The sequence below is a fragment of the Geotrypetes seraphini genome, chromosome 7 (assembly GCF_902459505.1).
Source record: "Geotrypetes seraphini chromosome 7, aGeoSer1.1, whole genome shotgun sequence".
Classification (NCBI taxonomy): Eukaryota; Metazoa; Chordata; class Amphibia; order Gymnophiona; family Dermophiidae; genus Geotrypetes; species Geotrypetes seraphini.
In genome coordinates this window covers 113,127,256-113,139,961 of record NC_047090.1, presented here as the reverse complement: position 1 = coordinate 113,139,961, position 12,706 = coordinate 113,127,256, and the positions used below count along the sequence as shown (strand labels likewise).

The 12,706-nt window shown below is 40.2% G+C and overlaps 1 protein-coding gene across 5 annotated transcripts in view; it reads left to right on the top strand.

Annotated features, from left to right (window-relative positions):
• The window catches only part of CDAN1 (codanin 1), a 122,995-nt gene that overhangs the window by 32,744 nt on the left and 77,545 nt on the right, over positions 1 to 12,706 (top strand). For all 5 annotated transcript variants that reach the window (XM_033951365.1, XM_033951364.1, XM_033951363.1 and 2 more), the window contains exons 7-10: positions 485 to 605; positions 5,924 to 6,033; positions 6,877 to 6,966; positions 10,662 to 10,737. In XM_033951365.1, coding sequence (XP_033807256.1) covers positions 485 to 605; positions 5,924 to 6,033; positions 6,877 to 6,966; positions 10,662 to 10,737 — 397 coding nt within the window. The remainder of the gene's footprint in view (positions 1 to 484; positions 606 to 5,923; positions 6,034 to 6,876; positions 6,967 to 10,661; positions 10,738 to 12,706) is intronic.

Genomic DNA, 12,706 nt, shown 5'->3' with positions numbered 1-12,706 from the left:
CCATATTGGCCGCTGCTATTCAGCACCGTTCAGTATTCAATGTTCAATTCAAGCCTTAAAATGAATGTGATCAAAAGAAGGAATCGGCTGGAATTCATCAAAAAATCTAACACAGTACTTATCTGTATGGCTGCAGTAAATAAGATTGAGCCAGATAATCTGCATGCTGCTCTGCATCTTTTTTTTTTTTTTTTTATAAACCATGACAGTCTTACCTTCTGGAGACAATATAGGTTTACCCTATCTATTTCCGTTTTATAGACTTTAAAGAGACAAATAGGCTTGGTTCAAATATTTGTCATCTTTCTCTCTTCAGACATTATATTATAAAATTTGTGTTGAAAAATATTCCACCAAACTTGATTATATCTCTTGTACCAAAGTATGTATTAGAGAAGTCCTCACAAGGCCAGACCAGTTTCTTGGTGCATATTTCTCCTCTCTATACAGCTGTTTTATGAATATTTTTTTTATTATTTGTCAGAATTATTTCCCATTTAGAAAAAGGGACTCTGAAGCTTCTGGCAGAAAATGAGCGCATCACAGCCTTTTCTTCTTGTCTGCATGAAAGACTTACGAGAGCTTATGAAAGTAGCACAGCCAAGGTAAAACAAAAGAAGCCCAGCTGGAAATAGGGAAGTTAACCGGTTATATTCCTTTGGAGACAAATATAGTTCCCATACATATAGCAGTAACTACCTTTAAATCCCTTTTATAAAACCGTGGTAGTGATTCTCTCCTGGCAAGTGCACTGAAGCCAATAGGAATTGAATGGGCTTTGGTGCATTTGCCGTGGGGAGACTCGCTACTACAGCTTTGTAAAAGGGGTCCTTTATTTTGCTCTGAATTAAAAAAAAAAAGAAAAGAGATGAAGCAAATTTGCATATAGGTAATTCATGTTCTCTGAGGACAACAGGATAATCTGCCATAAGTAATGATGATATCTGGTAGTGTTGGATTAGATCTCCCAGAAGATTCTGGAATGACCCAAGGCCACAGATATTGCTGTACTTTCAGTTTCTACCACTGGGTAGTAGTATGCATGGCAACTAGTAGCAAATTAAATGGTTCCACACAGTAGGTGTCACATTACATAGCAACCATTAATAAAGGTATATGGCTCAGAAAAAAATGTTTTTATAGTTTAGTCACTAGATTTTTACTGTAGGATTTACAAAAAAAAAAAAAAAAATGAAATGTGCATCTGAATCACTAAGAGTTAGCCCTGCAGGGTTAGAGGATGGTGGGTAAAATAGGTAAAATGCCTTTTTGTGTGTATACATATGTGTGTGTATGTATATAGAGTCCATTATTGTTGTTCGTGGTGGTATGGTTTATGAACTGCAAATTTGTGAATAACGAAACACTGAATCTAAGGGAAAATAGAGGTTAGGTTCCAGCAGTACATATTGGGCTCCTTTTTCGAAGGTGCGCTAGGGTTTTTAGCGCACGCACAAAATTACCGTGTGCTATAGTGTGCAGTGGCCGAAAATCTACCACCTCCTAAAAAGGAGGCAGTAGTGGCTAGCACACTTGGTAATTTAACGCGTGTTAAAGCCCTAGCGCACCTTTGTAAAAGGAGCACATTGTGCCTCAAAACCGCAGAAAGTGAGCAGTGGATCCGATTGGGAAAATAGGGTTAGGTTCCTGCATGGGACTGCAACTGGAGTACCTATAAAAATAAAAATGGGCCTATACTATCGTCCACCCGGGCAAACCGGAGATATCGATAAAGAAATGGAAGCCGAGATGAAACAAGAATGCAAAAACGGTTGCACAGTTATTATGGGAGACTTCAACTACCCCGGGATAGACTGGAGTCTTGGAAACTCAAAATGCGCTAGGGAAACAGAATTCCTGGAGGCTACACAAGATTGCTTCATGGAGCAGCTTGTTAGAGAACCGACGAGAGGAAATGCCACTTTGGATCTAATCCTAAATGGGTTAATGGGACCTGCAAAGGAAGTGGAAGTAGTGGGACCGTTGGGAAACAGTGACCATAACATGATCAAGTTCAAGGTTGAAGCAGGAATACCAAAAGGAAAGAGAGCCATGGCAACAACTTTCAACTTCAGAAAAGGAAACTATGAAGCAATGAGGAAAATGGTAAGGAAGAAACTTAGGAACACTTCCAAGAAATGGAGGATGGTAGAACATGCCTGGTCTTTTTTCAAGGACACAGTGAGCGAGGCGCAAAATCTGTACATCCCCAGATTCAGAAAGGGGAGCAAAAAGAGTCGAATTAAGGACCCGATATGGATGACTAAAATAGTGAAGGAAGCGATAAGTAATAAGAAAAATTCATTCAGGAGATGGAAAAAGGACAAAACTGAAGGGAACTGGATAGAGCACAGGAAGTATCAAAAACAATGTTCGAAAAAACAGTGTGGTTCGAAAAGCCAAAAGAGAGTATGAAGAGAGGTTAGCCAGGGAGGCTCGAAATTTCAAACCGTTCTTCAGATATGTTAAAGGGAAACAGCCAGCTAGGGAGGAGGTAGGACCGCTGAATGATGGAGTCAGGAAGGGAGTAGTGAAGGAGGAGAAAGAAGTCGCGGAAAGACTGAACATGTTCTTTTCGTCTGTATTTACGAACGAAGACACAACCAACATACCGGAACCTGAGCAATTCTTCATTGGAAATCAAGCAGAAAAATTAACATTCATGAAAGTGAGCCTTGAAGATGTGCGCAGGCAGATAGATAAACTAAAAATTGACAAATCTCCAGGTCCGGACGGAATCTATCCAAGGGTTCTGAAGGAACAAAAGGAGGAGATAGCAGAACTACTGCAGCAAATATGCAACCTATCCCTGGAAACAGGCGTGATCCCGGAGGATTGGAAGACGGCCAACATCACGCCCATCTTTAAAAAGGGATCAAGAGGTGACCCGGGAAACTACAGACCGGTGAGTCTGACCTCGGTTCTGGGAAAAATGGCGGAAGCACTGATAAAAGAAAACATCGATGATCACTTGGAAAGAAACAAACTTTTGATAACCAGCCAACATGGTTTCTGCAGGGGGAGATCGTGCCTAACCAATTTACTACACTTCTTCGAAGGAATTAACAAACAGATGGACAGAGGTGACCCCATAGACATCATATACCTTGATTTCCAAAAAGCCTTTGACAAGGTGCCTCATGAACGATTACTCCGGAAACTGAAGAACCATGGGGTGGACGGAGACGTACATAGATGGATCAGAAACTGGTTGGCAGGTAGGAAACAAAGGGTAGGGTTGAAGGGCCACTACTCTGACTGGAGGAGGGTCACGAGTGGTGTTCCGCAGGGCTCGGTGCTCGGGCCGCTGTTATTTAATATATTCATAAATGATCTAGAAACAGGGACGAAGTGTGAGATAATAAAATTTGCAGATGACACCAAACTATTTAGGGGAGCTCAGACTAAAGAGGACTGTGAGGAATTGCAAAGAGACTTGAACAAACTAGGGGAATGGGCGACAAAATGGCAAATGAAGTTCAATGTTGAGAAATGTAAAGTATTGCATGTGGGAAGCAGAAACCCGAGGTACAACTATACGATGGGAGGGATGTTATTGAATGAGAGTACCCAAGAGAGGGACTTGGGGATAATGGTGGACAGGTCAATGAAGCCGACGGCACAGTGCGCAGCAGCTGCTAAGAGAGCGAATAGAATGCTAGGTATAATCAAGAAGGGTATTACAACCAGGACAAAAGAAGTTATCCTGCCGCTGTATCGGGCGATGGTGCGCCCACACCTGGAATACTGTGTCCAGTTTTGGTCGCCATACCTTAAGAAGGATATGGCATTACTCGAGAGAGTTCAGAGAAGAGCGACACGTCTGATAAAAGGGATGGAAAACCTTTCATACGCTGAGAGATTGGAGAAACTGGGTCTCTTTTCCCTGGAGAAGAGGAGACTTAGAGGGGATATGAGGGGCATAGAGAGAGTAGAGAGGGACAGATTCTTCAAACTTTCAAAAAATAAAAGAACAAGAGGGCATTTGGAAAAGTTGAAAGGGGACAGATTCAATACGAATGCCAGGAAGTTCTTCTTTACCCAACGTGTGGTGGACACTTGGAATGCGCTTCCGGAGGACGTTATAGGGCAGAATACAGTACTGGGATTTAAGAGAGGATTGGACATTTTCCTGCTGGAAAAGGGAATAGAAGGGTATAAATAGAGGATTACTACTCAGGTCCTGGACCTGTTGGGCCGCCGCGTGAGCGGACTGCTGGGCAAGATGGACCTCAGGTCTGACCCAGCAGAGGCATTGCTTATGTTCTTATGCTCTATAGATGCTTGTAAGTCACTTCTGGATGCTTAGGGGCTATATCTGGAAACAAATGCCAGACTATGAGGTGAAAGTGAAAGCCAAGAAAGCTGTTTTTTTAACAGCTGGTTTGTAAATATGTGATCACTGTGGCACGAATGGGGAATTTTGGTCTCAGTTGATGCAACCATGGGTACGTGAAATTGTGCATCAGGAATGCATGCATAATGAGAACAGACTGTATGTATGCATACTATATTTAATCTGTGTTGACCGTGTCTGACGGAGAGAGGAGGGTGGTTTGAAAGGGACAGTTTGCCAACAATTATACAGTAGAATACCAGTTAACCAGCATTTAACCAACAGTAATTCTCAACCAATTGCCCCCCAAAAAAATTGTCTCCTGCGCTTCTGACCCCACAACTCCCTTCCCACTCTCCAGCCCCAGCAGGGCCTTCCGACGCAACAGAGGAAAGGCCCTGCTGGAGCTGGCCACAAGCAGCCTGTTTACAGTGTTGCAACTGCTGACCGGCTGCTGCTGCTTTGGGAGAGCCACAAGTAAGCGATACTGGCTCTACAGGGTGAAGGGGGTCCATCAGAGGCCACACCCATGTGGAGGGAGGGAGGACAGACCTGGGGGGGGGTAGAATGAAATGCACAATGTATAGAGGAGTTTGTGGATTTACCATCGATGAATGAAGAGTTTAGGCTAGTAACATCATTATTACAGAAGGAGCAGATACCATGTAAAAGGCAGATGACATTTAGTGTAAGCAAGTGCAAAGTAATGGATGTAAGAAAGAAAAACCAATGTGACGCATGATTTCACCTTAGGAGTCACTGTCCAGGAAGAGGATCTGGTTGGTGGTGTTGATAGGTTGAAACCCTCAGCTTGGCAGAGGCTAAGAAAGCAAATAATATGCTAGGAGCTATCAGGAAAGGAATGGAAAACAAAGGATGAGAATGTTATAATGCCCTTATCGCTCCATGATGTGGCTGCACCTTGAATACTTGTTCAATTCTGACCACTGAATCTGAAAAAAGATGTAGCAGAACTAGAAAAGTTATAGAGAAGGGTGGCAAATGATAAAAGGGATGGGATGACTTCCCTACGGGGAAAGGCTAAAGCAGCTAGTGCTCTTCAACCTGGAGAAGAGATGACTCGGGGAAGATATGATAGAGGTCTGTAAAATACTGAATGGAGTGGAAAGGGTAGATGTGAATCACTTTCACTCTGACAATATTAGGACTAGGGGCATGTGATAAAGCTACTAAGTAGTAGATTTAAAAAAAACTGGTGAAAATATTTCTCACTGAACATGTAAATAAACTGTGGAATTCATTGCCAGAGAGTGTGGTGAAAGCAATTAGTTTAGCAAGGTTTAAAAAAGGTTTGGATAGTTTCATGATGAATAACTTTGGACTATAATGTATTTTAAATAGAAAACGATTTTTAAATAGATTTTACCTGAAAAAAATTATTTTAAAAATTTCCAATTTAAATTGAAAGAAATCCAGTTAAAAAAAAAATTATTGATTTTTATCCACCCTGAAAGGAACTATGACTGTAGTGGCTCTTGCTTGATGGTAACAGGTTAGAAAAATCGATATTTATTTATAGTGGAATATATGTAAAACAATATCTGTTTTGTTATATTTTTCCACAAGGTTTCCCTTTTGCTGCCTTCGGGTGTACAGTCAGTTTCATTTCAACCAGAAACTGATAATCGTTCCAACTTTCCTAATGACAAAGCATTCCATGTCTTCAAGAAGCAAAGGTAAGGTACTGAGTTTCATGGTTGTAGTTCCTCCGGGCCAACAAAAAGGTCAAAATAAACTGTTTCTAAATAAAGTTCACTATGTGATGCAGGGATCCACATTAAGGGCTCCTTTTACTAAGATGCGTTAGGGCATTAATGTGCGGAATAGCGTGCGCTGAATTGCCGCACGCGCTAGACCTTAACATTGAGCTGGCGTTAGTTCTAGCCGCATAGCGTGCGGTAATATCCTGCATGCGCTAAAAACGCTAGTGCACCTTAGTAAAAGGAGCCCTAAGAGTCACTGCCCAGGAAAAGGATCTAGGTGTCATCATTGATGCGTTGAAATCCTCTGTTCAGTGTGCAGCAGCGGCTACGTAAGCAACTATAATGTTAGGAATTTTAGGAAAGGAAAAGAAAACAAAGATAAGAATATTTGATTTATTTATTTGGTTTTATATCCTGTCCTCCCAGGAGAGCTTATTTGATGCAGACCCTGGCTAAATATCAGTCAGAATCCACATAAGCTCCAGTGGCTGCACGAGTCTGGTTTGCCATAGATATTCAAGGTCGGTGCTTGGTCTTCACCAGCATTGAATATTGGGGTTTAATTTAGCTGGCAATGGTCAGCTTTAAAAAAAAACCCCACTGACTGCCACTGGCTAAATATTGGTGGGTATAAGTTTAGTTGAAGAGAATTTTAAGGAATGTAGAAGCAATTCCTCTGATCTTGAACCTGAAAAATCATTTTTACATTATCGTGTAATTGTGGCTTTATGCCTGCTTTCTATGAACCAGTTAATGGAGATTCAGCTTTAGAGCCCCAGAGTTTTCAACTTGACTTGTCTGTCCTTTTCTCTACAGGGATATATTCTATGAGCTGTTGCGCGAATGGGAAGATCACCATGAACAACCTGGCTGGGACTTTGAAAGAGGCTTGGGTAACAGGATAAGGTAGGGCCATATTTCTGTCAGTTTGGTACACCTGGTAGCATCAACGGAATCTTTCTTAAGGTGTATCTTTATTGTAGATCTTGATGACAACCTTTTATTTTATTTTTTTTTTGTGGAAAAAATAAAATCTGTCTTAATCTTCATTTGGTCTTCAACTTTTAGACCGGGTAACCCAGACCACATGGACTTTGTAATTTTGACAGGATATAATCAAAGTGTATTCTGGTTTTTCAGAAGCCTAATATGTGTTGGCTGTTTGCTTCCAACCACATGGAGACTACTCAATCACAACTAAACAAAAGCCCCCCGTATTATCTAGCTGAAACTCTACAATCTTATCTCTGCTTAAATCCCAGTAGCAATGAAAAACAAGGTGGCAAAGATCTGCCACCAAATCAACATAGTACCAAAAAGCAGATCAGTCCAGGGATATGATTTTTGCGATATGTTTTTTGATGATATGTTTGTAGTTTTTACCCCTGACTCATATGAATGCATTTCAACACACCTGAACAGAAATCAGGTAGCTGTAAATAGAACGTGCTGACAAACTGAAAGAGCACAGTTGAATGAAAACACTGCAAAACCTTGTTGTAAGAGAGACATCCATCCCCTAAACATACCACTTCCCAGTGCAGGATAAAAGGGAGTGGGGATGAGGAGTAAAACAATCGAAGTTTAGGAGCTCCCACCTAAAGAAAATATACAGTACATTAGTAACATCAAAAAGTATTTTATAGAAAAGTGCTACATCAGGTTATTGATATATATATAAACCAGACTTCTTTCATTTAGACTGATCTGCTTTTTGGTACTGTGTTAAAACTCAGTAAAATAAGACTTCTTGTAATGGCTGCAACATCTCTAGGAGTAGCCTAGTGGTTAGAACCCCTGCCTCAGCACCCTGAAGTTGTGGGTTCAATCCCTGCACGGATGCTGCACTTAACACTCCATTGCTCACAGCTCATTTGTCTCCGTCTACATCTGCTGGCTGATGAGCTAAACTCATTCGTGCTAGATGCTAGTCTGGTCTGGTTAGGATAAAAAGAAAGTTCCCTTTCAAATTATTTATTTTTTTTTTTACAATTTCTTATATTCCATTTCCATTCTTCCCTATCTGTTCTTGTGAGCTCATTAAATTCCCCTCAACTATGTTGCTTCAGAGCTGGCAGTACATTTCTCACATTGTGCTTGCCTGGTAGATATCAGTACCCAGCTTAAAAAACTCTCTGCTATGGATTAACTAATGCTCCCTTACTGTAAATTTTAATATGCTATGTGTGGATATCTATAGTGCAAGCTAATTTCAGCATTGAAACCCTTTCTGTATTGTTCAGCTAGTAATAAACACGTAGATCTGCTAGTTAACTGCTTGCTTCTGCCCATGGTAACTTTCTGCCTCCGTGCTCAAATTTCATTAAGTAGACCCCATTGAAAATTAAAGATTTTTACCATAGGTTAAATAACATGTGTTATTGTGTTGGTGTGCATTGCTAAATGTAGCCCTTAATTCCAGGGTGAAGAAATATTTTATCCACAATTACCTAACCCCTTATTGAAATGAGGTAATTGGAGCTTTAGCAAAGAACTTTTTTGTGTGTATTCTCTTCACCAAAAGTAGCGTTTTGACATGAAGGATAAACAGTATCTTTGTGCAGTCAAGGATATAATTGCTTTATATTTATATGCTCATTAATTGTCTTATTTAATGCTATCAACTGAATTAGAGAATGGAAAACAAGGTATAGTGTCCAAATGATTGTATATAATCAAACAAAATTGATGAAACACTGGTAGTGTATATAATGTAATTTAAATCAAGGGAAAAAAGACCTCAAAATACCCCAAGAGTGTGATCAATAAAGTCACAACTATTCGGGGTTGGGTATCATCACAGGTCAAAAACCCTTGAATGTGATTTTTAATTTAAATTTTTTTTAAATTTGCTTTCGTGATAAATATTTAAGTGAATAATATAATATATATCAATTTTCTGTCAATACTTTCTTCTTTATGGATGAGCATTGAATGACCAGCAACTACTAATTCAATTCCATAATTTTCATCATACTTGAGTTAGAAAATATTATTAAGCACTTATCTTAATAACCCGACGGAGGCCCAGTCCGTTTCGCACCAATGGGCTTCTTCAAGGGTAATGAAAAGGCTTATTAACTTGCCAGTTGAACTTCAATATTGCTTAATGATCGCTGGTGAAGCTTTTACTCGATCTGAACACCGTGGGCTGAACTAACTCCAGATATTCAGTGCTGGGACATGCATGGTTTCTGGCATTGAATATCTGAATAGTATGTGCTGTAACCCAGAAGTTAACCAGGCACGGACCGATATTCAGATCATTGTCCAGTCGATTAGGGAATGGCCGATTAGCAGCAATATTGAGTGGCATTATCCAATTACCGTATTTTTCACTCCATAAGATGGACCGGACCATAAGACGCACCCTAGATTTAGAGCAGGAAAACCAGAAAAAAAACATTCTGAACCAAATTGTGTACTAATATATACCAGGCTCTGCACCTTGTCTCCCCTTCCCTGCCAGGCTGTTCCTTTCATTTTTCATATACACACAGTAGATATAAATGATCAAAACTGACACATTTTGGTCACTAAATTGAAAATAAAATAATTTTTCCTACCTTTGTTGTCTGGTGATTTCATGAGTCTCCTTCCTTCCTTTCTTCACTCTGGCCCAACAATTATCCCTTTCTATTTCCTCCCTCCCATGTCCCGAGTTTATACCTCCTCTCCCTCACTGCCTTTCAAGCCTTTGTCCTTCCTGCTGCGCCAGACACCGTCTTCCTCCCTTCCTGCTGTGCTGATGAAGCCTGCCTACCCTCCGCTGATTCCTCCTCCTGTGGCCCGGGTCCACAGTTCTGACGTCGGGAGAAGGCTTGTGGGCCGGCGACATGCAATCGCTGCATGCTGGCCCTTCCCTTCCCTTCTTTGAGTGGCGGCGGATCCGGGCCAGAGGAGGAGGAATCGGCGAAGGGTAGGCAGGCTTCAACGTGGCAGGGAGGGAGGAAGGCAGTGTCCGGCATGGCATGCTGGCCCTTCCCTTCCTGGAGTTGCAGTGCAGTGATGGCCAGCAGGGAGCAGTGGCAGCAGGCAGGTGGGCAGCAGTCAGCCCCCGTATTCCCAGCGCATGGGACATTTTGAGGAGGTACAACGGTGTGGATAGGGGTGTTTTTAAAAAGTTACCTTCACTTCATAAGACATACCCAAATTTCCACCCAATTTTGGGTGGAAAAAAAGTGCATCTTATGAAGCGAAAAATACGGTAAGTACAACTGAATATTGATGGCAGGCCTGCTCACCTTAATGTATTTTTTTTTTTTTTTTTTTGCAAAGGAGAGGTGAGGTCAGGAATTAGGCATTAGTGTTTCTTATCATTTTATGTAGTTATTAGTAATGTTCCACACTTGCAGAATTGTGATTAGTTATAATGGATTGAAAAGCTTCTGTGATTTACTTACTAATTCCAGCAAAGGAAATAATAAGGTAGGAGGGGTGGAATTCATAAGGTTGTGCCCATTTGCCATCAGAGTGATACTAAGGGGACATTTCAAGCTCTTTCAGCTGTGGGGGTGGTATTTTCATAAGAATCTGAATGTTTGCTTAGTTTTAGCCCCTAAGTAACTTATTTGTATTCTGCCTGTTTATTTTTGTTCTAGGGCTATGATGGCTCAACTCTCTCCAACCAGTAACCACAGCCACTTTGCCAGGCTCTTCCAAAAACAGCTTATTCAAGTAATGAGATTGTAAAATTGACTATATGTTCTAATTTTGTTTCAAATTGTGGTTTAAGGAAAAATTGTTTCAGGCCACTTTAGCTTTACATTTATTAAAAAGATTACATGCAGATGAGTAAATTACCATGTCCTATAATAAGCCTATTAGGGGCATAATCAAAACATAAATATGTCCAAGAAACTGCCTAAGTTGGTGCTGGGATGTCCAATTGCCAGTAATCAAAACCGTTTCCCTGGATGTCTAGCAGGATGTTTTCTTGCTCTGTATCAAAAGAGTTCAAAGAGGCGTATTAGGAGGCACCTTGTGGGTAGACTTTGGGGGCGGGTTGGACTTAGACATCTTGCGGTGATAATCAAACCTTTTGAAAGACGTTCTGGATGGAAGTTGAACATTTTAGGCTAGACCTGTTTTAGAACTGTCTTTTTTTTTTTTTTTTAAATCTTTATTGAATTTTCAGTTCTTTCAAAAGTGCAATATAACATATTTGTCAAAAAGCTGAGAATTAAGCACTTATAAACAATCAGAAACAGTTCATCAACCATTAAGAAATAAAACCCCTTCCCTTCCCTCCAGAAAAATAATAAATCAGAAGAACATTTAAGCATATATCGCCTCACCCCCCGGATGTGCAATTGTTACATCTAACAAAATTAAAACTATAATAATTTTACAAAAAACATCAATGGGCCCAAAATTAATTTTAAAATTTTTGTGTTCTCTGAAATATCTGCATTTGTTTTTCATATTTATACAATAAACATAAATTTGCCCACCAGAACGTAAAGCTAAGATGATCCCAATTTTTCCAGTGGCGCATAATCAATTGTACAGCTGTACCCGTCATGATTAAGAATAGACGCCTTTTATATTTATCTAAGAACTGTTTAAATGCCCAAAACCTACCCAAAGTGACCAAATGACCACAGGAAGGATTAAGAAATGACCCCCCCCCCCCATATTCCCCCAGTGGTCATAAACCCTCTCTCACCCCCCAAAGATCTGAATGAAAATATTTCATATAGGAAAGCCTACTAGAGTAGCACACGGATGTCTAAGTAGCCTGGTGAGGAGAGGAGGACCCAGACCTATAAACCACTCTAAACAGTACATTTATGGTGAAAACTATGAGCCCTTCAAAACACACCAAAACCCTACTATATTGCTCTATAGGTACCACCTGTAGCTATAAGGACTATTGGGGTGGTAGACAGGTAAGTATAGTAGGTTTTAGGGGAGTTTTGAAGGGCTCGCTATAAATGAGGGGGGTTATGGTGAGATACTTCTGGCACCCTTTATGTGAAGTCACAGCAGTGCTCTCTAAGATGCTGGACTGCTCTGTTGTCATGTCTGTGACGCCAGTCCATTAGATTGGTGGCCCCTCCTTTGTCTAAATAGTACTGATTTAGAAGTTTCTATCTTGGACGTTTTTGTGGCCGAAAATGGCAAATAAAATTAAACGTGCTGGTGACTGATTTTTTTCAAAAAAAAAAAAAAAGTTTTGGACATCTAGCAGTGCCTGTTTTGAAAATGGATGTTTCTCTTTCTCCGATTTTGGACATCTTACAAGAAACATACAAATTCAGATTTAGATGTACTATTAAAAATGGCCCTCTATACCTTCTTACCACTTTTGAAGTTAATGTGCTAGGTATTTTGAGCATTTATAGCACGTATGACAAATATAAAGATAATTTGATTATTTATTTTTTTTTCCAATGAAAATTAATTTTTAACAGTGGTCTTCAGTCACTGGGAAAGTTGCTTTTACAGATCTCTAAGGGCCTGTTTGCTAAACTATGTTATGTCTTTAACATCTGTTTTAATGTGCATTTAAAAAAATAATGCTTGGGGAATACTGTTAATGTATATTCTACCATGGAATTTTATGGAGGAAGCAGGTGGAAAGGGACATGAATGGTAGCACACCGTAAGAGATTACTCTATAAAGCAGCAGATTGAAAACAAA